We start from the raw sequence: 27,899 nt of genomic DNA, 5'->3' as shown, positions 1-27,899 counted from the left end.
ATGTCACTACTCGGAATCTTACTGTACACGCTCTGGCTGTTTCTCCCCGGTAATTCACGCGTTCTCTCCGTTTGACATTTATTCTCGTTGCCTTCTCATAATTTTGAATCTTTTTGCTAATTGTGGTGATTTTCTGTTCTAGGGCCAATTGTTGCTCTGAAAGTGAATCAGACACCTTCAGCTCTGACCCTTCTCCGAGGACAGACAGCTCGGATCGGCTGTTCCCTGTTATCCGGGGACGAGCGGGTGGATTCGGCGAGATATTATTGGACTCGGATTAGAGACCATTCTGTAAACGGGTCCAATAATTTCCTGAAAAATGGCACTCGGTTCTCTGTATCTGTGAAGGAAGGCGGGCTGGTCATTCGGGAAGTGACTGTGGATGACTCTGACACCTACCATTGCTCAGCGCTGATAATGGATTCGAGACCCTGGGAAACATATTTTGGAAACGGAACAGAAGTAACCATCCGAGGTACAGTACGTATGAAACGAAACCAGTAAACACTGGAAATACTCAGCACACCGGGCAAAGTGTGAAGCGAGGGAACTGGGGCCAAAGTCTCAGACCAATGGCCGAGCTGGAAAACGAGTCTTTAGGTCCCTTTCTCCAAACGCCCTCTGACTTGCTGAAGGAATCCTGTCTTCGCCGCGTTTGGTTTGTGTTTTGCTTCTGACCCAAAGTAACCAGATTAAGCAACACCGAAACAATCTCCCGCATGGGGAAGAGAAGACTTGTCGCTGAATACATCAGCGCCACATCCCAAAAATTCAGTGGTAGAGAGGCGGGTAAAATAGCCGATCAGAAATCGGTTAAACACCGGAGGAATTGGTAATGGGGAATCGGAACCGCGAAACGTCCTTGTTGGGACACACTGCCAGTGTAATTTGCATCTTCTGACCAATGTATGTCTGGTCGAAAGGAGCTGAACAATAAAACTAGAAAGTGCTGGAAACACTCAGCAGGTCAGGTCACAGATGCGGAGAGAGAAGCAGAGTTAACGGTTGGTATTGAAGAACTTTCGTTGGACATGTTCGACTCTCCGACCTGACCTGCTGGATATTTCCAACGGGTTCTGTTTTTCAAAAAAATTATTTTTGATCTCCGGCATCTTTTTTTTTATTTTCACGCGCAGTAACATTTCAAATTCATTCCGTTCCCGGGCTGTATTTTGTTTCTCTTCTTGCCGGTGTGAAATTTTAAGGCACAAAATAATCAACTCGGTTCAGAGTGTTACCTTTGTATCATGCACCGTCTTCAGCTGTGTCCACTCTTGCTGTCTGTATCCATCTGGGTTACAGTAAAATTCACAATGTGTTAATTTTCCCGTTATGTGCAGCGAAGCCTGATGTCTCCCTCTCTCTGAATCCCAAGAACGAAGCCGCTGGGGTTCAGACCCTGATTTGTGTGGCGGCGGGATTTTTCCCGAAAGATCTGAATATTTCTTGGACTGTAACGGGAGATGTCTCGTATGAAACAAAGGCGGATCCGCTGAGGGTAAACGAGGACCTTACCTACAACCTGAGCTCCCGGCTGCGGGTGAACGACGCTCGGCGGGAGTCAGTTCCCGTCGCCACCTGCCTGGTTCGACACGTTACAGGGAGTGTGAGGACAAATTTCACTTTCAACCGAGGTAGGTGGTTTACACACGGAGTAAATCTCACAACCTGCTTCTCTCAACTACGGGTGAAATTTGGAAGTAAAATTAGGGATTTTTAATGGGGAATCGGAACCGTGAAACATCCTTGTTGGAACATCCTACCAGCGTAACTTGCATCTTGTGACCAACATGTGCCTGGTCGAAAAGAACTGAAAAATAAAACTAGAACGTGCTGGAAACACTCAGCAGGTCAGGTCGCAAATGTGGAGAGAGAAACAGAGTTAAAATTTGGTATTGAAGACCTTTCGTCAGAACTCTGCGTCTCTTCGACCAGACCAGCTGGATACTTCCGGCGGTTCTGTTTTTTTAACATTCTAAATCTCCAGCATCTTTTTTTATTTACACTCGCTGTAACATTCCAAATTCATTCCGTTCTCGGGCTGTATTTTGTTTCTCTTCCTGCCGGTGCGAATTTTGAGACACAAAATAATCAATTCAGTTCAGTGTTACCTTTATATCATGCACCGTCTTCAGTTGTGTCCACTCTTGCTGTCTGTATCAGTCTGGGTTACAGTAAAATTCACAATGTGTTAATTCTCCCGTTCTGTGCAGCGAAGCCTGACGTCTCCCTCTCTCTGGATCCCAACAACGAAGCCACTGGGGTTCAGACCCTGATTTGTGTAGCTGCGGGATTTTTCCCGAAAGATCTGAATATTTCTTGGACTGTAACGGGAGATGTCTCGTATGAAACAGAGGCGGATCCGCTGAGGGTAAACGAGGACCTTACCTACAGCCTGAGCTCCCGGCTGCGGGTGAACGACGCTCGGCGGGAGTCAGTTCAGGTCGCCACCTGCCTGGTTCGACACGTTACAGGGAGTGTGAGCACAAGTTTCACTTTCAACCGAGGTAGGTGGTTTACACGGGGAGAAAATCTCACAACCTGCTTCTCCCAATTACGGGTGAAATTTGGAGATAAAATTTGTAAATTTATAAAACCATATGTTGAACGCAATTCGTTCGGGTAACGCCTACAATATCTACAGTCTTTTATTGCGAAATAATTTATTCCAATTTATTGAATTGATAGAAAACTTGCGCTGTGTGTTATCGTGAATGTTTCAAATAATTTGCTACTTGTGAAGGTTTATGAAAGGAATTGGATAGAGACAAGAGCTGAGGCTACCATGACCTTGGTCCCTGGACCTGAAGCATACACTGTCGTTTACTTTCTACACAACCCGCGTGATCTGCTAATATCTCCAACATTTTGTTTCTTCGTGCGCTTGCACCAACGAAGTATTCTTTTTCGGAACAGCGTTACTGCAAAACACATTCACGAATTATGGCAATAGGCTACAGATATTATCTAATGAACCAATTCATATAAATCCAATCAAACAAAACTCAATACTGTAAAATATAAATGGCGAAAAAAAAGTAGAATTTTACCGGACTTCGTCCATCGTCCTGTCTGGGTTAGTGCCCTTCCCCAGGTCCCTGGCCGATACTACTTGGCAACGCAAAGTTCATATTGTAAAATTAATCTAATTTATACTGTCTTCATCAATTGACAGTTGAAATTCCACGGTTTATAAACTGCACTAGGTGGCCAATTGCAACACTTTCAGCTGGGTCATAGAATTTATACCCCGAAAGTTGCGGTGCTCGGGGAAGGATAGCAATGGAAAGAAACAACGTCCGAATTGTATTTATTGTGATCATTTGCCGCCGAGAGAATTTTCAATTCATGGGTGGTCGTGAATAGAGAAAATAACAACATTCAGCGGAATTGATTGTTATCAGGGCAAAATTCACTTTCTCCCCGCCAAATTGTAGCCAATTCCAATCGCTATAGTGCGCAGGAAATCGAAGTTTCTGTGTTCAGTGAACAAGTGCCTTGCCCACTCGGCGGGCGCTGCAAGATCAAATCCCAGGTCACGATGACTTGCTAAATTGCAGTTTTAGGCTGCGACGGGGTGTCCCTTTCAATCGCCTCTCACTGAAATTGAATTCATCATCATTCCAGATTTCCCTGCTCTAAATCACGATTGCATGGCGCTGTGCGAAAAATTAAACGGAGAGGAAACAGAATTAATGTTTAAAGGGTTCCAGTTGAACCGCCAACAAGGCTGACTTCCCAAGCAGGTTGAACAACCAATAAAAGAAAAAGAATCAGAGTGGGACAAAGCCAGCCATAAATGAACGACTGCAGCAGGAGCTGCTCCCACAAAAAGCGAGTTTGGGGAATTAATGGAAAAGAAGTTGTAAATCGGGAATTGGAAGAGAGGGAGGAAATTGGGGGAATTGCAATCGCCGTGGTAGTACTACTGGGCAAATTATCGGAGCTGTACGTGGACAAGTCCCTGAATCCTCGTGGACCTCACCTTAGGGTCTTAAAGGAAACTGCTCCTGGGAGAGCTGATGCACCAGTTTTCAATTTCCAGAATACCCGAAAATCCGATTTGTCTGGAAAATGGCATTTTAACCCCTTTATTGAAGAAGGGAGGGGAATAGAACCCAAGAAAACTACAGGCCAATTAGTTTAATATCTGTTAAAAGGTAAAATAGTAGAAGCTGTAATTAAAATATTATAGCATGTCAAAAATATTATAGTGTGCAGAAAGATCAAAAGAAAAGTCAGCGTGGTTTTCTCAAGAGGAAATGTTTGACCAATGCATTGGAGTTATTTAAAGGGGCCCCTATTGATGTTCTATATATAGATTTCCAGAGGTATTGGATAAGGTGGCACATCAAATGTCTTTGCAAAAATTAAAAGCTCACGGTAGAAGTTAATGTTGGGAGGGATAAAAGACCAGAGAGTCGAACAGAAAGCAGAGAGCACACAGAAATAGTTGGCAAGATGAAACAAATGGTATGCTAAATAGATTGATTCTGAGTTCTTATTATGCTATATATGATTTGTATGAAGATGTTGACTGAATGATTGCTAAATTTGTTGATGACACAGGGACAGGAAGGAAAGTAGGATAGAAGCAGGCTACAAAATGATTACAAAATGAAATTTAAGTGAGCTGGGAAGTTCCACCATCTGGAGCATAATATTGAAAAATAGGATATTGTACACTTTGGTGGGAAAAATTAGGAAGTACTAAATTAAAAATAACAAAGATGTGGTAGGATCTTTATCCTGAAATATTGACATTCTGGTTCTTTCTACAGCTGCTGCTTGAACTGATGAGTGATTCCAGCACTTTCTGTTGTTATTCAGATTTGCAGCATCAGCAAAGATGATGAATTCATTGCTGAATTCATTACCACTTCCCCACCAGGAATGTCCACCTGAAATTATTTCTGTTGCTCTCTCCATTGGCATTTCTATCTGCCTGTTTTGCACTGTGTTCTTACGAGGTCCTTAACTTGAAACATTAACCGTGCTTCTCTTTCCACAGATGCTGTCTGATCTAACAAGTCTTTCCAGTATTTTCTGTTTTTTCCCTCTTGTGTAATATATATATATATAAAATATAATCTCTCCCCCTCTCCCCCTCTATACATAGTTAATACAGTTAATTGGGCCCATCCAGTATATTTTAGTGCCTGGCCCAATTAGCCAACCTTTAATAGAAATAGTTAAAATATTATATAAAAAGAACAAACTACCATTTAACTGAGTAACAAAGTATGCATTTAAATGAAATACAGAACAAATTGGAATGCTACCAAAACTACTGATGGTTGCTGTCTTATCCAGCGATGTGCGGGGAAGTTTCTAAAGTGGAAAATCCACTGCCCAAGGACAGTCCCATTGTCTCCTCATAAGTCCGGATCCAGTGATACGGGCAGACAGCACAACAGGGGTCTCCTTGGTTGCAGTGGATGACTATGGCTTCTTCCCTGCCTCATCATATCCTTTGCTGTTCATGGACTGTTGCAGAACTGCCTTCCTGGCTGTTGGATCTCACTTTAGATTTCATTCACCCAGTCCGCCTGACATGACTTTGTATGCTAGAGCAGGCATGTCCCTATCTCACTGTGGTATGAAACCCTTCCCTGGCTACCCTCGCCTGCTTTAGCCTGCCTGTCAAAGCAGGGTATCAGGGCATGGCTGCTGTCGCATGCAAACAGCTACTTTGAGCCACAGGGGAGATGTGACTCTGGTGGGGAGCAAAGTTAACATTCAAGATGATTGTTGATACCCTCAAATTCTTCATAGTTCCTAACTTGTTGAAGTAGTGAAATAATTTCAAGTTTCACTCCCGGCCGATTCGTCAATCTCCAAGCCAGAATGCTTGAAACCACAGTGACAAAACAGTTCTGAATTGTCTTACTGCTTTTTTCTCATCAGAAATCAGTGACAAAAGTCATTGCTTCTTGAACATAAACACACTCAACTGTCACTGTTTAAAAACTGTTCACTCTAAGCACAGTGTAGTGTGCCACGCAGCCACGCAGGCACATGCCTCTGACGCTGGTTAGAAACTGTTCAGCAGCAGTCTTCTGCCCTAAATAAGCCAAGGGAATCCTGGTTGTTTTCTCCATTAGTTTTTGTTTTTTAAATGTTGTCCCAAATAACTTCTGGCCCAATTAACTGAAATCCAATGTATATATTTTATGTAAGATACTGTATAGATACATATAAAAGGTAAGGGACCACAGAGCTCTGTGATTCAGAGATCCTGGTGTTTTGCTGCAGCCAGTAACCCAGAGATGGCAAGTAATTATGAAAGCTGAGCATTATTTATGTTATTGGTCATTGTGAGGAGAAAAGAATACAAGTGGAGGGAGATTACAGTGACCTTCATGGAAGAGTCATCAGAAGAAAACCTTTCCTGCACTCTCACCACAAAATTCAGCATCAGAAGTTTGCAAAGGAACATCTGAACAAGCCTGGTGCATTTTGGAAACAAGTCCTGTGGACTGATGAAGTTAAAATACAACTTTTTGGCCGCAATGGTCTGTTTGGAGAAAAAAGGGTGCAGAATTTCATGAAAGGAACCCCTCTCCAACTGTTAAACATGGGGGCAGATCGATCATGCTTTGGACTTGTGTTGCAGCCAGTGGCATGGGGAACATTTCACTGGTAGAGGGAAGAATGAATTCAATTAAATACCAGCAAATTCTGGAAGTAAACATCACACCGTCTGTGAAAAAAAAAGCTGAAGCTGAAAAGAGGATGGCTTCTACAACAGGATAATGATCCTAAACACACCTCAAAATCCACAATGGACTACCTCAAGAGGCTCAAGCTGAAGGTTTTGCCCTTACAGTCACCCGACCTAAACATCCATCGAAAATCTGTGGATAGACCTCAAAAGAACAGTGCATGCAAGACGGCCCAAGAATCTCACAGAGCTAGAAGCCCTTTGCAAGGAAGAATGGGCGAAAATCCCCAGACAAGAATTGAAAGACTCTTAGCTGGCTACAGAAAGCATTTACAAGCTGTGATACTTGCCAAAGGGGGTGTTACTATGTACTGACCATGCAGGTGCCCAAACATTTGCTTCGGGCCCTTTTCCTTTTTTGTTATTTTGAAACTGTAACAGATGGAAATAATAAAGTAATCTTGCTTAAAATATTAAAGAAATGTGTCATCTTTAACTTTATGCCTTTTGGAAATCTGGTCATCTTTTACTTGCTTAGCTATTCACAGTAACAGAAATTTTGACTGGGGTGCCCAAACTTTTGCATGCCACTGTATGCCTCAGCTATAAAGTAGTTTTATGAGATCACATCCAGGGTTCTGTGTAGAGGATCAGGAGCCTTTCTTAAGAAAGAGTGCTTTGGAAGTGTCCAGAGAATGTTTACTGTTATGTTTCCTTTTGAGGAAAAGTTGGATAGGCTAGGTTTGCATCTTCTGGAGGTTAGAGGAATTAGAGGGGATTTGATTAACGTGTGGAAGATCCTTTATAGGGTGATTATGGAGAGAATGTTCCCTCTTTGTGGCAGAATCTAGAACTAATGATCATCTTAAAAAAATTGTCATTGCCCATTTTAGACTGTTATGGTGATTTTTTTTTCTTTCAGATTGTCTTGAGTCTTTGAACCTCTCTCCCTCAAAGGGTAGTGAAGACAGAAGCTTTGAATTTTTTTAAGGTTGAGCTACATGGATTGATAAGTAAAGGGTTTAGATGTTATTAAGGAGATGAAAATGTGGAGTTGAGGTTATAATCAAAAAAGCCACGATCTTACTAAATAACGGAGCAGGCATGAATGATGTCTCTGTCCTAGATTTGAATTTGTACATAAGTATTAATATAAGATGGTTGGGGCTAATCTACGGAGACTATAGGAAACTTTGCCCTAAAGTCCTGTGCTATATTGAAATAATAATGTGAAGATAGTCAATGATGGTGAAAGGACCTATACCTTAGGTAAGACTGTAAGACATGGCCTTAGTAACTCTGTTTAGTGGCTGCAAAGCAGGTTTGTGGATCCGAATCAGAATAGAAGTGACATTGTAACTCAAGACTTCAGGTTGCAGTTCTGGATTATTGGATTTTCCCTTGACAACAGTCATACAAACAGTAAATCTAATATTAATTTTCAGATTTGGTGTCTATCATTCAATTAGCATCTCTCCAAAGCTAGAAAATTAAACACAGTTGGACAATTTCAGAAAAGCTCACTCTGCCCAGGAAAACTAAGAAATTAATAATAACTCTGATTATCAGCCTCTGCACATAAGAAGCCAAAAACTGGTCTGGCCATTCCACTTTTGCCATAAACATCAGGACATGAATGAACAATAGCTGATGATTTAGAAATGATCAAAGATACAACTGTGTGTTAAAGGCACAAGATTTACTTCAACGAATTACATTTTATAAAACACCTTTATTTTAAAGCAACTGCAACCATTGAATGAAATGCATCATCTTTACAAATCCTTCCATATCTTTCATGGTGAGACAATCCATAAATGAAGACATCAGTGTCCCTAAGTAAAGATAGCTGATGCAGTACTTCCAGGAAACAGCTGCACTGTCTCCAAAAGCTACAACCACTCTTTAAGATATGAACGTTTCATACAAAACAAGAGTTAGATTTACTCCAGATAGTTAATTTGAAGAATATGAGAATAAGTAAAAGTGGTACTTTAATATATTATTTATTCTCTAGTATGACTTTGAAAGGAAAGATTAAGTAAGTGCCCCTACAAATGTGATTTAGAAACCTTCAGCTCATTTTCAGTTGTCCATCCCATTCTTGTAAATGAGAAGTATGAACAAAAGTAACATCAGATAGATTAAATTTTTAACTCCTTTGGTTATGATAGGTTCCAGTAGCAATTTATAAATGGTTTGATTGATTATAGTGGCAATCTCCAATGTGAGTCAAGAAAACACTTCATTTTAACCTCTACACACTGTCAGATTGAAATATTACCCGTCAACCTGAAAAACAAATAATTGTCATTTGTGCCTTGATCCAAATCAAAAATAGCAGAAGCAGATTCTGCCCTTGGTTGGCAAACCTCTGCCTTAAACCTGCATATAGATTAATACACGGAGGAAAGGAGAAGAAAGAGAAAGAACACATAAACATTCTGCAATTAACCACTGTTGTTTGTAGAGGAAGTTGAAGTTATGCTGGTTACTTCAAGAAATGCAGCAGGTATGGGGATAGAGAGCTCATTAAAGGATACATATTTCATGCTTTCAAGTGTGTACCAACAGTTCTGTACGTTATTATCTGATCATGGCACCAGCTTCCACTAATATCATTGAATACAAAATCAACAGACTGATTACGCAAAAGTTGGTCAGTTGCCACATCCAGTCTGTGAATTAGGAAGCAGGCATGCATTAGCCTTATCCTCGTTTCCAAATGTTTGTGTATTGTTTATTTTTCATTAACAGCTTGACGATTTATAACATGCATACTGTGGTAATTTATAATACACCGTACTGTGGTAATTTGTTGATGCCTGGCCAAGTGGTTAAGGCGTTTGTCTAGTGATTTGAAGGTTGCTAGTTTGAGTCTTGGCTGAGGCAGCGTATGTGTCCTTGAGCAAGGCACTTAACCACACATCGCTCTGCGGTGACACTGGTGCCAAGCTGTATGGGTCCTAATGCCCTTCCTTTGGACAACATCGGTGGCATGGAGAGGGGAGACTTGCAGCATGGGCAGCTGCTGGTCTTCCATACAAACGTGCCACCAGGCCTGTGCCCTGGAAACCTTCCAAGGCGCAAATCCATGGTCTCATGAGACTAACGGATGCCTACAAAAAATGTGGTAATTTATAATACACCGTACTGTGGTAATTTATAATTTATAATACACTACTGTGGTAATTTATAATTTATAATACACTGTACTGTGGTAATTTATAATACACTGTACTGTGATAATTTATTATTTATAATACATTGTACTGTGGTAATTTATAATACTGTGCTGTGGTAATTTATAATACACCGTACTGTGGTAATTTATAATTTATAATACACTGTACTGTGATAATTTATTATTTATAATACACCGTACTGTGGTAATTTATAATACACTGTACTGTGATAATTTATTATTTATAATACACTGTGCTGTGGTAATTTATTATTTATAATACACCGTACTGTGGTAATTTATAAGACACCGTATTGTGGTAATTTATAATTTATAATACACTGTACTGTAGTCATATATAATACTGTGCTATGGTAATTTCTAAGACACCGTACTGTGGTAATTTATAATTTATAATACACTGTACTGTAGTCATATATAATACTGTGCTATGGTAATTTCTAAGACACCGTACTGTGGTAATTTATAATTTATAAGACACCGTATTGTGGTAATTTATAAGACATCGTACTGTGGTAATTTGTAATTTACAATACACCGTACTGTGGTAACTTATAATTTATAATACACTACTGTGTTAATTTATAAGACACCGTACTGTGGTAATTTATAATTTATAATACACTGTACTGTGATAATTTACAAGACACCCTACTGTGGTAAATTATAATTTATAATACACTGTATTGTGGTAATTTATAAGACACTGTACTGTGGTAATTTATAATACACCATAATGTGGTAATTTATAATACACCGCACTGTGGTAATTTATAATATACCATACTGTGGTCATTTATAAATTATAAGACACCGTACTGTAGTGATTTATAATTTATAATACACCGTACTGTGGTAATTTATAAGACACTGTACTGTGGTGATTTATAATTTATAATACACCGTACTGTGGTAATTTATAATTTATAATACACTGTGCTGTGGTAATTTATAAGACCATACTGTGGTAATTTATAAGACACTGTACTGTGGTAATTTATCATTTATAAGGCATACGAGCAGAATTAGGCAACTTGGCTCTTCCAGTTTGCTCCACCATTTCATCATGGCTGATTGATTATTCCTCTCAACTCCATTCTCTTGCCTTCTCCCTGTAACCTTTGACACACTAACTAATCAAGAACCTACCTACCTCTGCTTTAAATATACTCAATGTCTTGGCCTCCACAGCCTCCTGTGGCAATGAATTCCACAGATTCACTACCCTCTGTCTCAAGAAATTCCTCCTCATCACTTTTCTAAATGGACGTCCCTCTATTTGGAGGCTGTGAACTTTGGTCCAAGATTCACCCACTATAGGAAACATCCTCTCCGCATCCACTCTGTCTAGGCTTTTCAGTATTTGATAGGTTTCAATAAGATCCTCACTCATCCTTCTAAACTCCAGTGAGTACAGGCCCAAAGCCATCAAACACCCCCATACATAAACCAGGAAATTACGGGCTGCTGAGTCTGAGATTAGTTGTGGTAAGGTTATTGGAAGGTATTCTAAGTGGCCAGATATATGAGTATTTGGATAGACATGGACTGATTAAGGATAGTCAGCAAGGCTTTGTGTGTGATAGGTTATGTCTAACCAGTCTTACAGAGCTTTTTTGAGGAAGTTACCAGGAAAGTGGATGAAGGCAAGGCAGTGGGTGTTGTCGACATGGACTTCAGCAAGGCATTTGACTAGGTCCCCGTGTAGGAGGTTGGAAAAGAAGGTTCAGTCACTCAGCATTCAAGATAAGGTAGTAAATTGGATTAGACATTAGCTTTAAGAGGCCAGGGAGTGGTAGTAGATGGTTACCTCTCTGACTGGAGGCCTGTGCTTAGTGGTGTGCCACAGGGATCGGTGCTGAGCCCATTGTTCTCTGTCACCTATATCAATGATCTGGATGATAATATACTTAACTGGATCAGCAAATTTGTGAATGACACCAAGATTTGGGGTGTTGTGGACAGTGACGAAGGCTATCATGGGTTGCAGAGGGATCTTTCAACTGAAGCTACAAGCATTCTTCAAATCCTTCCCCATCTTTCATTCTTCATCCTGACAAAGGGTTCCGGCCCGAAAAGTAGACTCATCATTTCTGACTGATGTTGCCCAACCTGCTGAGTTCATCCAGCGTACTGAAAGTGTTGCTTTGACCCCAGCATCTGCAGATTATTTTGTGTTATAGTTTGTCTGGTCCAGGTGACTTACCTAGTTCTAGACCTTTCAGCTTCCCAAGCACCTTCTCCTTAGTAATAGTAACTGCACTCACTTCTGCCCCCTGACATGCTCGAATTTCTGATATAATGAAGACTGACGCAAAATACGTATTAAGCTTGCTCCCGTTACTACATCTCCAGTGTCATTTCCAGCATTCCAATATCCACTCTCACCTCTCTTTTACTCTTTATAACTGAAAAAAAACTTTTGGTGTCTTTGATATTTTTGTCTACCTTATCTCCATATTTCATCTTTCACTCCTTGTGTTTTTAACTTTGTCTTCTGTTAGTTTTTAAAAAGTTCCTAACTTCCTCTAACTTCCCACTAATTTTTGCTATATGATATGACCTCTCTTTGGCTTTCATGCTGCCTTTAACTTCGCCAGTCACCCACGGTTGCCTTGTCTTCCCTTTTGAATACCCCTCCATCTTTGCGATGTTTCTAACCTGCACCTTCCGAATTGCCCACAGAGACTCCAGCCTTTGCTGTTCTGCTGTCATCCCAGTTAGTGTTCCCTTCCAATCAACTTTGGTCAGCTCCACTTTCATAGCGGATTATGCTGTGGTAATTTACAAAATACTATATCGTGGCAATTCACTGTATTGGTAATCAATGAAGTATGACAGTTCCTTGGCATGAATAATTAGATCATTACTCTGGATATCATCTTCCATGACAGTGTGGGTTTTGTCCACTGAAAGGCTATTTTGTGCATTTAAGGATTTTTGTAGAAATAGAATTAGATTGTACATAAGCAGAAGTATTGTTGATATTCTGTGTGAAGATCCTAAGAAGGGAATCTATTGGCATATTTCATGAGGACAACCTCTGAGAAATGGTAGATTTAAATGTAGTTCTGTCTTAATGTATGATTTATGTTATATGTATGAGTCTATTTGAAATATTTTATGTAAAGTAACATGCATCAGTTAGAGATCTATTTGCTTTTCATTGTGACATTGTTTTAATTTATGTTTCAATTGTAATTTTGAAGGATTCCCCAAGTATTATTTTGCTCTGCTGACTCTTATCCTCATTGTACCATTATGCTTCTGGATCATTAATAATCGATGCTGTAAACACAAGAATGGAAAAGGTAATCAGATACATTGTTTATTTTTACTTGGTAACGGAACTGAGTATATCAATGTGAACATCCCATTTAGTTCTCAAGCAAAAGTAATTAGAAAAGTGAAAATCTGTTTTAAATTCTACTCAAATAACATTTTCTGGAGAGAGTACTGTTATGTTTCGTAACTCCAAAACATAAAACTAATCAAAAGAAAAACGCGGGGAGACCAGGACAAATGTGTACTCTTCGTATTTATTTTCAGTGAGGTGCGTATTTATGATGTGGTGGCGTAATGATGTATGGCATTCATGTACTTTTACATATAATGAATTACTTATATGAACAAAAAATGCTTAATCAAACAATATATTTACAATATTACTCAAATATTACTGATATATTAAATGCACAACAAAGATAATAATGTAGCCTACAAAATTACAATAGTTCATCTAAAAAAAAGCAGTTGTTACATACACCTGTTAGGGTGCATTCTCCAGTTACCTTATAAGGTAACTGTAGCCTTCAGCCAGGATCAGATGTCATCAGGTGGTTCCCAACCTTCACCGAGTGTTTCGACCCTTAACCACGACACTCTCCAGTTGGTGGGCCGGCAGTGGTGGCCAAATCACTGCCCATCTGCTCCTGGCTTCCAGCTTCCCTCCTCTCGCCTACTCCAACTCCAACAAGAGGCTTGTTCTGCCTCTTCCCCCATCCTACGAGCTGCTTGTTTTTTGCTCCTTTCGAAATAAGCTTATATCAGAAAATGAGTGCAGCTAAATATAAATAGTTCTGCATCCAATTAAGCCAACATAGCTTTCAAATATAATTATTAATAATAATAATTTATTTATAGAATACTCTTCATACAAACGATGTAGTTCAAAGTCCTTTACAATTAGATAAAGTTCAAACATGAAAATAAAAGACAAATAGATGTTAGTTAAAAACAAGGTTAAGTAAATAGGTTTTGAACTGGTGTTTAAAATTGTCAACTGAGTCTGCATCCCTTACAGTTTTAGGTATTCAGTCCCACAGTTTAGGAATGTAGTTTAAAAAAGCTGACTTGCCAATTATTATTTGAAGAATTAGAAATTGAAATGTTGATACTGATTAGTATCCAATTGTTACTTACAGTATCAAGACTGTTACTTTTTTTGTTGATTTTCAATAATAATTAATAAAAAGATTTAAAAATGCAAAACAGTCAAAAAAGACTGTTGCTTCTATGTAAAAATATATGTCCCACTAACCTGAGATGCTTATGATATTCATGGTATTTTTATAGATTCATCAGCCCATGACAAAAATGTTGATAATCAAACAAAGAGAAAATGGAAGAAAGATTCAGTAAACAGAGTAAGTATACACTTTGATATCAAACAACTCGCACCCCCACCCCATACCGTATGCACATGATCTCTGATGTACTGAAAGTTCAGTAAAGTATTGCCAGCTTATTTAAATTAATTTACCAGTGCCATTAGATGGGAGGCACCAAGAAGGCAAAGTGGGGAATACATGGAGTCTGTTGAGTGGAATATATTTTAACTGCCTGCATATTAAGTTAATGCCAGATTGAAGGTTTCTACAATTGAATGACTTTGACAAGCGGTGTCCCACAAAGGCTGGTACTGGGAACCTTGCTGCTTTTATAATATAGCTGTAAGATACGTATTTCAACCTTCATATATATTTGTAAGATAAACAATACATTATAAATGTGTATGGGTGTGGGACGTTTGATGAGTAAGTTCACGGCTGGCATGAAGTTGATAGTGTGGAAGATTGTTTTAGGCTGCAGTGAGAGACTGTGCTGATGAAACATGGTATATGGAATTTTATCCAGACAAACATGAGGTGGTGCAGTTTGAGTGCCAAATGACCATGCATGGTAGAGTTCCGGGGAGTTCTGACAGCCAGATGGATTTTGGAGGACATTCAAAGGTCCTTGAAGGTGATAGCACAGGAAGATAATTGGTTAGAAAGGCACGTTCGATTGTGGCTTTAATTAGCTGGGGAAGGAAATGCAGAGGTAGAGAGGTTATGCTACTAATTTATAAAATATAGGTCATACCTCAGCTGAAGTACTGTGTGCAGCCTGAACCCCAATATACAGGAAGGATATGATAGAGCTGGGATAGAGAGGAGATTTGCCTGGGATGAAATGGTTCACTCCTGAGGAGACTGTTGAAGTCTTATCTGTTCTCTGAAGAGTGGAGGACATTAAGAGGGGACATGGTAAGGTATAAGAAATTATTAGTATAGATAGGATAGACAGTAGGAGCTGTCTTCCAAATCAGAGGCAGTTAAAATTAGATGACATAGGTATAGGTTAAGTGGGAGAGATTTCAGGGGGATCTGAGGGGGACCTTCTTCTCTTGGAACACACTTCTGAGAGTTTAGTAGCAGCTGGTTAACTGAAAGTATTTACGAAGTGTATAGATAAGCACCTAAACTAGCCAGTGGTATAGTGACATCAGCATCAGACTTCGAGGCGATTGGTCTCGGGTTTGAATCTGGCCAGCTGCTATCATGCTTTACATCTGTGTGTTGAGCTAGCAAATTGACCCCATAAAAACAGTCAAATGCTAAGAAAACAGTAAAAAATGCTGTCTGATGTGCCACAAAGTGCGAAAAGGAACAGCAATAGATGAGCACCTGAATCGCTTAGGCAGGGAGGGCAATAGACCAAGTGTTGGGAAAGGGCATAATACAGACGAGTGCCCACTGGATGGCATGGATGAGCTAAGACCATAAGACATAGGAGCAGAATTAGGCCATTCAGCCCATCGAGTCTGCTCCACCATTCCATCATAGCTGATCCTGGATCCCACTCAACACCATGCACCTGCCTTCTCGCTATAACATTTGATGCCTGACCAATCAGGAAACTATCAATTTTCACTTTAAATATACCCATGGTCTTGGCCTCCACAGCTGCCTGTGGCACAGCATTCCACAGATTCACCACTTTCTGGCTAAAAAACTTCTCATTTCCTTTGTTTTAAAGGGTTGCCCCTCAATTTTGAGGCTATGCCCTCTAGTTCTGGATACTCCACCATAGGAAACATCCTCTCCACATCCACCTTATCTAGTCCTTTCAACACTCAGTAGGTTTCAATGAGATCCACCCTGCATTCTTCTAAATTCCAGTGAATACAGACCTAAAAATGCCAAACACTCCTCATATACTAACCCCTTTGTTCTGGCTATCATCCTCGTGAACCTCCTCTGCACTCTTTTCAAAGACAACACTTCCTTTCTGAGATAAGGGGCCCAAAACTGTTGACCATACTCCAGGTGCAGCCTGACTAGTGTCTTATAAAGGCTCAACATTATCTCCTGACTTTTATATTCTATTCCCCTTGAAATAAATGCCAACATTGCATTTGCCTTCTTTACCACAGACTGAACCTGTAAATTAACCTTGTGTTTCCTGCCTGTCAGCCATTCCTCTAACTATGGCAGTATCTGTCCTGTAATGCCATGGGATTTTATCTATAAGCAGTCTCAGTGAGAGGCACCTTATCAAATGCCTTCTGGAAATCCAAGTAAATGACATCCACTGCCTCTCCTTTGTCCACCCTGCTTGTTACTTCCTCAAAGGACTCCATCAGATTTTCCAGGCAAGATTTCCTTTTACAGAAATCATGCTGACTTTGACTTATTTTATCATCAATCTCCAAGTTCCCCGAAACTTCATCCTTACTAATCGACTCCAAAGTGGGTCTGCCTTTGCCCCTTCTCTTGTCAGTAGAAACAGTTCTGCTAGGCCTAGTAGCTAAGGCACAGGTGAAGACCAAGAGTTGGACTAGGTTGTCAGAGGCTGTTAGAGTCGCATGCCATTTAGAGCATTTTATAGATAGTGGGAGCTTATCCCCACTACCACCCCCGGGCTGTGACAACCGTAGGAACTTGAGAGTAGGTTACATGGTTGGCAAAACATTGTGGGCTGAAGGACCTGTAATGTGCTGTAGATTTCTATGTTTCTATGTTCGAATATCAACTCTCACCCTCCTTTTACTTTTTGTATAATTGAAAAAACTTTTAGTATCCCGCCATACTATTGGCTAGTTTGCCCTCATATTTCACCTTTTCCCTTCTTAAAGCTTTTTTAGTTGCCGTTTGTTGGATTTTAAAAACGTCCCAATCATCCAACTTCCCATTCACTTTTACTGCATTATATGCCCTTTCCTTGACTTTTATACATGCCTTAACTTCTCTTGTCAGCCACAGATGCCTACCCCTGACATTTGAGAACTTCTTTTGTGGAATGTATCTATCCTGTGCCTTGACAACTATTCCCAGAAACTTCAGCCACCTCTGCTCTGCCGTCATCCCCACCAGTATCCCTCTCCAGCACAACTGGGCAAGCTCCTCACTCATGCCTCTGTAATTCCCTTTATTCCATTGTGATACTGATACATCTGACATATGCTTTTCCCTCTCAAACTGCAGTATGAATTCAATCATATTATAATCCCTGCCTCCTAAAGGTGTTTTTCTAACCTTAAGCTCCCTAATAAGATTCTGTGTTATTGCACAACACCCAATCTAAAATAGCCTTTCCCCATGTAGGCTCAAGCACAAGCTGCTCTAGAAAGCCTTCTCATAGGCATTCAACAAATCCCCTCTCTTGCGATCTGACACCAACCTGATTTTCCCAATCCTTTTGCAAACTGAAGTCCCCCTTTGCAATTGTGTCATAACCCTTATTACATTCCTTTTTCAGCTCCCTTTGCAAACTCAACCCCACATCTTGGCTACTATATGGAGGCCTCTATATGATTTCCATAATGTTTTTTTCACCCTTGCAGTTTCTTAACTCCACAAAGGTTTGACATTCTCCGACCCAATGTCACCTCTTTCTGAAGAAGTAATTGCATCTCTTGCCAATAGGGTCAAACCACCACTTAAGCCTATCTGCCTGTCCTTTTGATACAAAGTATATCCTTTGATATTAAGCTCCCAACTATCACCATCTTTCAACCATGACTCAGTGATGCCTACAATGTCATAATGCCCAATCTCTAATTGCACCACGAGTTTGTCTATCTTATTCTGAAGGCTACGCACATTTAAATACAGCACCTTCAGTCCTGCATTCTTCTCCCTTTTGAATTTTGCCTCTGTGGTACAATTTAACTCTTTGCACTGTCTGGAGTTGTACACATCATTGGTTTGTCGTTCCTTACATTCGTATTACACCCATCATGTACTTGCAGGCTCATCCTCAGTTCTATCATACTGGTTCCCTTCGCCCTGCCATATTAGTTTAAACCACTCCCAACAGCTTTAGTATATCTGGCTGCAAGTATATTGGTCCTCCTCAGATTCAAGTGCAACCCGTTCCTTTTGTACAGGCCACCCCTACCCCAGAAGAGGTCCCGATGATCCAGAAATCTGAATCCTTGCCCTCTGCTCCAATTCTTCAGCCACACATTTATCTGCCACCTCATTTATTTCCTATCCTCACAGTCGTGTGGCACAGGCAGCAATCCCAAGATACCTACCTTTCAGGTCCTACTTCTCTACTTCCTTCGTAACGCCTTGTATTCTGTTTTCAGGACCTCCTACCTTTTTCTACCAATATGTACCACGGCTTCTGGCTGCTCACCCTCCCTTTTCAGGATATTGTGGATGCGTTTAGAAAGATCACAGACCCTGGTACCTGGGAGGCAAACTACCATCCGTGTTTCTTTTTTGCGGCTACAGAATCACGTATCTGTCCCCTTGTATAGAGTCCCCTATTACTGCTACCATCCCCTTTAGTTCCCTAGCCTTCTGAGCCACAGGCCAAAATCAGTGCCAGAGGCACGACTGGTGTTGCTTCACCCAGCTATGTCGTTGCCCCCCCCCCAACAGTACTTATTGTTGAGGGAGATGGCCACAGGGGTACTCCCCACTGTCTAATGTTTTCCCTTCCCTCTCTTGGCAGTTTATCTGTGTCCTGTAGCCTTGGGGACGAGTTGGGCCAACTGTAGTAGAGTCAAGTGTCCTGTTTCCATGTTGTATGAATCCCTGAGTCTAAGAATTTAATATTCATTTTAACCTACTCCATTTACCATGACTGCACGATTATTATCTTCATTGTTAGCAGCTCCAAAATATTGAGCTGTGACGGAGACTGAAGGTTACCCTGGTTTCATGTCCCAGATATAGCTGGTCAGAATGCCATGCCCATCCCCTTGGTGCAGATTTTTCCTTGATGTTCTTCAAGGTGGATTTTATTTCCATGCATCTACCTATGCACATTAAATTATTGTGGCCTTCATCTAGAAAACCAAAAGCTATGTATGTACACCTCTTTCCTCCAGAAAAACTTTCAAAAACAGAGTCAAGTAATGTAGTTGCCTTTTCTGCTAGCTCTAGTTTCTTTCTCAGTAAATTTTTGATTCAATTTTAACAAATTACATATATCAGAATTAACCTCTGCCTAATGTGAAGAACATTAGCGACACCTTATGTCTTACTACCCCGCAGATATAGCATTCTGCACCATTACAACATTCCCATCGTTATATTCTTTCCACACTGACATCAATGAATAACTACGTGGGTAAGGAAAATGCCTGCTCCATAGTGAGCAGCATGCTAATTTCCAAATGTGGCTGCAGATTGGTGAGAGATAAATCATTCCTCTTAAAGTTGAAGCATTTGAGGGTAAGGCCTATTGATAGAGGTAGGTCAGAGTTGGAAATATTTATTTTGTTTATTTTTGTGAATGCTGCAATGAAACTCTCTAGACCAATGTGTTTCCATAACCTAGCGAAGTATTGGAGGTGGGAACAGGGTTGCTTGTTTTCCTTGGCCAACTATTTAATTCCAATTTTTTGGCTTTTGGTTACACATTAATTTTGTTGAGTTATCGCCCTTTGAGGTATATTACCTGACGTGTTGATAGCTAAGCGGGTGGTAGCTACTATTGATACATTTTGAAGTTGCCAACAACCTGTGGAGCCTATATCTGTAGTAAAAACTGGAAATGCATAAGTTACTGACAATGATGTCCTATGTCCCCTCGGACTACATAGCTAAAATTCCAAAAGGTAAAATTTTTACAAATTTGGAAAGTGAGATGAATTTACATTTTGTATTTTCTTCTCACTGTAAATACCCTTCAGAAAATCAAATCAAGGCATAACAGTTTTAAAAGCATAGTATGCCAGAAATATTACTAAACTTTTCTTTTGCTGTATATTTTTTGTAGAACATAAACATTCTCCTTTCCAAAGTAAAAAAAATCTATCGCTTTTAAAATAATCAAAAATACTTTTTGTGAAAAGTATGTTGATATTATGGTTCCTACCATAGTCTCATGTCTATAGTATATCTTATTCTTTATAATGCTTTCTGTACATTATAAAAGGTGTTTTTATCACTTTGTGGTTTGCTGATTATGAGTATTTTTTAATGTACTCTATTTAGTTTCATGCCTGTTTGGTTCTTTTAGCTAGAATGAAATTGCCAACAAAGTGAAATCCATGTCACAGAGCTATAATGAGTGACCATGTGGGTTTCCTCCAGGTGCTGTGGTTTCCTCCCACAGTCCAAAGGCAAACTGGTCGGTAGGTTAATTGGTCATTGTCAATTGTCCCATGATTAGGCTATGGTTAAATCGGGAGTTGCTGGGCGTTACTGCTCAAAAGGCCAGGAAAGCCTGTAACTCAATAAATAAATAAATAAATATACAAATCAATCAAGGAGGCTTTTCTTTGGTACAGAGTGCTGTTTCTTTATATTTGCCCTTAAATTCAATTTCATTGTTAATAATCAATTGCACAAGTGATGTCACTTTCACTTTGCATTGTATTTCAGTTTCTAACTAAGTATGTAAAATGACCTGAAAAATGCATCCAGTAAATGAGAATGTTTGCATTATGCGACATGTAGTTTGCATTAACATTTAACGGGTTAATGTACTTGAAACTTAACTTTTAAGGAAGTACAGTCTGCAATTTTAAACATCCTTCACCCTTCTACTCCTTAAGACTTGTAAAAGTTAAGAGTAAAAATTCGCCCTCTCAGTGGTTTTCACATTACGGTGCCCAGATGGTTTCTTCAGGTGTTAGACCAGTCCAGGGGCTGTATAGTAGTCAAGTGAAACATCTTGGCCGCAATTTTTTGCATATAAATTTACTCGTGCACATCAGACCGAGAATGCAGTTTTCACTCCACGTGTGAGGCTGTGGTTCAGTGGGTGAGAAACTAAAGTGCTGTTCATCACACGTTTTTACAGCTGGACAGATATAAAGTCAACCCCAATTTTATTGTCACATGTACGTACAAATACATGTTATGTACAGGTGCAGTGAAAAACTTAACTTGCAGCAGCATCACAGGCACACAGAATTACATAAGCAATATTCACAAGAAAAACATAAATTATTCACAATTGTTACAAGAATGAAAACAATTAGAACAAAACAAGTCCATTTTAATGTAAAACCATCAAATTAGTCATAGCGTTGCTGTCGCTTGCTTCTATTGTCTGCATGATGTGTGTTTTTTCCTCTTTCTCTGTGCAGTGGTTATGGTCTTTCTTTATTTTAATTGAGTTCTTTGTGTTTCTTGCTTTGTGCCTGCCTGTAATTAAACCAATCTCAAGGTGTATCATTTATACATTCTTTGATAATAAATGTACTTTGAATCTTGAATCTTTGAAGATGTAGAGTTAAGGTTTTGCTGACTGGTTCAGGAACTGAATGGTTGAGGGAGAAAATCTGCAGATGCTGAAAATCAGAGCAACACACACAAAATGCTGGAGGAACTCAGCAGGCCAGGCAGCACCTAAATGAATCTCGAAGCCATGTGGTGCAAGCTAGCAGCGAAGACATGTTCCCAGAAAGGATACATGGTTGTAGTCGCGGGTCTGGATAAGCACGTGGCCACAGAGTTGGAGAGCAGCAGGGATCACAGAGGGGGAGCAGTGAGGGAGGGTTTCACTGAACTCCCATCGAAGGGGAGGTTTAAACTTCTTCAGGGTAAGCATTTCTGGAAGAGACTTCACAGTGTAGTAATCAAATCACAAACAAGAGAAAATCTACAGATGCTGTAAATCCAAGCAACACACACAAAATGCTGGGGGAACTCAGCAGGCCAGGCAGCATTTAAGGAAAGTCATTGTTGTTGAACCTGATGGTGTGGGAGTTCAGGCTTCTGTACCTCCTGTCTGATGGCGGCTGCACAAAGGTGGCATAGCTTGGATGGTGGGGATCTTTGATGGTGGAGGTCTTCTTCAGCCAGTGCCTCCTGTAGATCCTACCAATGGTAGGGATGGATACGGTTATAATATATTGGGTAGAGTCCACTACTCTCTTTAGCTGCTTATGTTCCTGCACGTTCAGTTTGCTGTGGTGCAACCATTCAGGATATGTTCAGCACTACATCTGTAAAAGTTTGTTCATGTTCACTGGCAAGTTGAAGCTCCTCAACCACCTAAGAAAGTTCAAGTTTATTGTCACCTGGCTCTACACATCTACAACCAAATGAAACAATGTTCCTCTAGACCATATTGCACCCACAAAACATACACACAGCAAATAAAATAAAACCACAAGTAGGTTATTAAAATATAACTTAAAGTTCACATAATGCACAGCACAGTAAACAGCTCACTATCCTAGTGATGCATACTTGGTGGTGACAGGGTATTCATTAGTCCCACAGCCTGAAGGAAGATGTTGTTACTCAGTTGCTTTCCTTACGATTGGATCTTTGTGCTGTCGCGAGGACAGATTATCTGATATGTTAACACCCAGGGGTTTAAAGCTGCTGAGTCTCTTCACCATTGATCCTCCCAATGTAGATAGGTGTATGTGCTCCCCCCTTCCCCTTCTTGACGTCAACAATCAGCTCTTTAGTTTTACTGATATTGAGTGCAAGGTTGTTTTTGCAGCACCAGTCAACCAGGTGACATATTTCACTCTGGTAAGCTGTGACTTGTCCAATAACAGTAATGGCAGTATTATCAACATCTGTGATTCATCCAGAAACAGTAGTCTCACTGGCGAATTTGACAATGGCGTTGGAGCTGTGCTTAGGCACACAGTCAGCTGTGTAGAAAGACTAGAGCAGGGGGCTACGCATGCAGCATTGAGGTGCGGCAGCGTTAAAGATCATTAGGGAGGTGCCCTGCCATCCTCACTGATTGAGGTCTACTGATGAGGAACATTAATTTTTTGCTTGTTAGACAGACACCCAAAACAAGCAGAAATGTTTATGGTGCAAAGGCTGTTTAGTAGGTTCATGCTTTATGTTACAATATTTTTCAAGTTTTTAGGAAACATTCAGAAGAACAAGCCTGCTTCTACTTGTAGAATCCAAGCTCTCAAGTAAATTGCATCGTCTCAGCTGCTGCCTGATGTAGGTCAAGGAAGAAAACCTGGAATCTGCATGGATTAATAAATTCTGGCTGATAATTTACTTGGAGTTCATTACTGAGTACGTAACAGCAGAAAGTGAATGGGGTGAACTCTAAGGCAGTTTATCTAGGGATCTGACTGGTTTAACAGTTGGATGAACAGTGAAATGTGAATTGCCGGCACTAAACTCTCTGATTCCAACAAGCTTGCTGGTCTTGCATCAAGGTCTCTCTTCCACCCATCTGATATATTTATCTGGAACGCTGCATTTGCAAGGCCCTTAGCATTGTCAAACATCCCTCCTGTTTGACCCACAATCTCTTTGACCCCCCCCTAGCATCAGGCAGCGGGTGTTCCAGCTTTAGAACAAGTAGTGTTTGGACAGGAAACAGCTTGTTCTTCCAGGCCGTGAGATAACTGAACTTCCTGCCACCACCCAGGTCTCATCACTTATGAAGTGCCAGTAGTGTTATATTGTTTACCTTTTAACTAGTGTCATAATTGCACCTTATGCTAAATGTCAAACTTTTTTAGATTATGAGGACACTCAGTCCTCGTTTATTGTCATTTAGAAATGCATGCATTAAGAAATGATACAATATTCCTCCAGCATGATATCACAGAAACACAGGATAGACCGAGACTAAAACTGACAAAACCACATAATTATAACATATAGTTACAACAGTGCAAAGCAATACTGTAATTTGATAAAGAGCAGACCATGGGTATGGTAAACTTCTGGAATATATTTTAATATGTGTGGTAATATCTTTTTATGTGTTGTGTGTGAGTTACTGTATATGTACGTGTTATGCTCCTTGATCTGGGGGAACGTTGTTTTGTTTGGTGGTATACATGTATATGATTGAATGACAATAAACTTGAACTTGAAAGGACTGAATGCAATAGCTGGCTATTGCTTAAAGATAGCCTACTGTCTTCCAGGCAAGATTCCCTTCTTTTCCAATGAACTTTTGTGATCTGTCTACAACTATGGTAATGTGACATTGGCCAGGAGTTCAAGAATCTCCAACACGGACTTGGAAATGAAACTGATTATAAAGGAGGAAGTTGCTGTCTCATTAGTCATGATTTTACTGAAAATAAAAATTGGCCAACAGTGCTAGTGGTCAGACTCATGGTCACGAACACACAAATCCACAGCCCATTGGTATTTGCTGCTTAAGTTTAATACCAACATTTCCACATGGTTTTGCTGTGTACAGCATTTATGCCAAAATAGGGTCATCTAAAAATGTAATGAGGAATAAAATATAATGATACTTTTTTATTTTTGTGTTGCAGGTTAACGTTTCTTTAAGTGATGAAACTCTGCAATATGCATCTGTTTATTTTAGCAATCCTCCCACGGGGAAGCAAAGGCAAGAATTGAGAAGTCCAGCACAGGCCCATGAAACAGAATATGCTGCTTTAAAGGTCAAAGATAAAAATAATCTTATCTATGAAGAACCCGTATGTAACTTCACAGTCAGCGTTTGTCCCACGTCAAAGAGAGCCCAGAATGCTAATTGCCATACAACCACAAGTTTTTCTCTACAACAATTTGCATAATTGTTATAAGAAACAGAAACTAGAGAAGGTGGCACAGCTCCTGAAATTGACGCCTTCTTTCAATGAGCTCATGACTGGTAGCACGTCTGTGACTCATTCCCGATTCCTTGGGGCTCATAATCCTATTGATCTCAATAGCTGAGCATTGTGTGTGTCCATTGAGCCAGAGAATTCCAAACTAGGTCAATATCTTTCTTTCCATTGCAACTTTGAATGACTGAAGCTAGTGGTGGATTCTCTTGTAAGCGAACAGTCTCCTGTTGGTTCCTCTTTGAATCCTATGTTTCGTGAAGAAATCTGCTCAATCTCTCTTCACAGGACCACTCTTTCATCTCAAGAGTCAATCCAGGGACTCTGTCCTTGACTGAATCAAAGGTAGATTTATGCTTTCTTTAATAAGGAGGCATGTGCTCCAAACCTGTTTTCATTATATCAGAAAGACTAGCTTGATTTTGAATTCCAAATTCTTTGCAATGAACACCCATTTCTTATCTACTTTTCTACTTGCTTGCTATACTTGTATCATCGGACAAAGTCAGCATGGATTTGTAAAAGGAAAATCATGTCTGATGAATCTTATAGAATTTTTTGAGGATGTGACTAGTAGAGTGGATAGGGGAGAACCAGTGGATGTGGTATATTTGGATTTTCAATAGGCTTTTGACAAGGTCCCACACAGGAGATTAGTGTGCAAACTTAAAGCACACGGTATTGGGGGTATGGTATTGACGTGGATAGAGAATTAGTTGGCAGACAGGAAGCAAAGAGTGGGAATAAACAGGACCTTTTCAGAATGGCAGACTTTGACTAGTGGGGTACCACAAGGCTCCACTGCTGGGACCCCAGTTGTTTACAATATTAATGATTTAGACAAGGGAATTAAATGCAGCATCTCCAAGTTTGTGGATGACATGAAGCTGGGCGGTAGTGTTAGCTGTGAGGAGGATGCTAAGAGGATGCAGGGTGACTTGGATAGGTTAGGTGAGTGGGAAAATTCATGGCAGATGCAATTTAATGTGGATAAATGTGAGCTTATCCACTTTGGTGGCAAGAACAGGAAAACAGATTATTATCAGAATGGTGGCCAATTAGGAAAAGGGGAGGTGCAACGAGTCCTGGGTGTCATTGTACACCAGTCATTGAAAGTGGGCATGCAGGTACAGCAGGCGGTGAAAAAGGCAAATGGTATGTTGGCATTCGTAGCAAGAGGATACGAGTACAGGAGCAGGGAGGTACTACTGCAGTTGTACAAGGCCTTGGTGAGACCACACCTGGAGTATTGTGTGCAGATTTGGTCCCCTAATCTGAGGAAGGGCATTCTTGCCATAGAGGGAGTGCAAAGAAGGTTCATCAGATTGATTCCTGGGAAGGCAGGACTTCCATATGAAGAAAGAGTGGATCGACTAGGCTTATACTCACTGGAATTTAGAAGATTGAGGGGGGATCTTATTGAAACGTATAAAATCCTAAAGGGATTGGACAGGCTAGATGCAGGAAGATTGTTCTCGATGTTAGGGAAGTCCAGAACGAGGGGTCACAGTTTAAGGATAAAGGGGAAGCCTTTTAGGACTGAGATGAGGAAAAATTTCTTCACACAGAGAGTGGTGAATCTGTGGAATTCTCTGCCACAGGAAACAATTGAGGCCAGTTCATTGGCTATATTTAAGAGGGAGTTAGATATGCCCCTTGTGGCTAAAGGGATCAGGGGGTATGGAGAGAAGGCAGGTACAGGGTTCTGAGTTGGATATCCAGCCATGATCATACTGAATGGTGGTGCAGGCTCGAAGGGCCGAATGGCCTACTCCTGCACCTATTTTCTATGTTTCTATGTTTCTTTTTCACATCTCAGGAACTAATACCTTAAGACTTTAACACACCAATGATTTTACCTTCTCACTTAAAAAAAGGACTGGCAATTTCTTGTGATCAATGAAATTAAGGCAGCCCCCATCACCATGCCTCTCACCACCCTTCCCCTTCTATCACCATCCACACCAGCATGGACCTTCAGCTAGCAACTTCATCCAGCATGTTGGCTTAATGCTTGGTGAAGGCCGACACAACATAAAGTCTTCAGCAAATACAGGTGTCATGGGGCCAGGCTTAAATTAGCTCTGACTGCAGAACTGCCTTGACAACCACCCAAGTGTGATATTAATCAGCTGTTTTCAAACTTTTGAACCACCAACAAACTTTTAATTCAATTAAAATTAAGAACCCCCAATTAATTCAGGAAGTTTCAAATGAGCTGAAAACAGCCTCTCTCCATCAGAGTCATTATTGTCAACAGAAAGAATTGAGTTGCAGAATCTGGTAGTGCAGTGAACAAATATTCCAATAATATTTTTAGGAACCTGCAAGAAGTTGGTGCGGTATCACAACGAGTCCATTGTCAGGGAGCAACAGGGAATTAATCAGCAACAAGAATGTTTTGGACTTCTGCATTTACACATGATGGCACTGGGGCCTGCAACATCCTGACACCTATAGACGGAAGAGCATTTCTTAGGAAAACCTGTTTCTTCATTCTTCAGACCAAGTATTTTCAAGATTATACTCCATCTGCCACTTTCCTGCCAACTTGTTTGACAAGTCCACAACTATTTGCAGATCCTTTATTTCTTCTTCAAAGCTCAGCTTCCCACTTGGATCTGGATTGCCATTACTCAGCTTTTCACCTAAGCCACTAATAGATTTGAAAGCAGGAACCTCCTACTGCTTCCAGAGGCAGTCACTCGTGCCAACTTTCCAGGCAGACAGTGACTTGTTTATCGCACAACACGCTGAAGGAACTCAGCAGG

General features: G+C 40.4%; 1 protein-coding gene across 1 annotated transcript; it reads left to right on the top strand.

Annotated features, from left to right (window-relative positions):
* On the top strand, positions 1 to 27,899 carry LOC134348708 (tyrosine-protein phosphatase non-receptor type substrate 1-like). The gene is made up of 7 exons (XM_063052517.1): positions 1 to 49; positions 143 to 475; positions 1,341 to 1,634; positions 2,214 to 2,507; positions 13,079 to 13,180; positions 14,445 to 14,515; positions 24,832 to 27,899. The coding sequence occupies exons 1-7, from the start codon at positions 1 to 3 to the stop codon at positions 25,096 to 25,098; spliced, it is 1,410 nt and encodes a 469-aa protein (XP_062908587.1). The 3' UTR covers positions 25,099 to 27,899.

Source organism: Mobula hypostoma, chromosome 6, assembly GCF_963921235.1.
Source record: "Mobula hypostoma chromosome 6, sMobHyp1.1, whole genome shotgun sequence".
NCBI classification, from domain to species: Eukaryota; Metazoa; Chordata; class Chondrichthyes; order Myliobatiformes; family Myliobatidae; genus Mobula; species Mobula hypostoma.
This window is presented reverse-complemented; position numbering and strand designations above follow the sequence as displayed.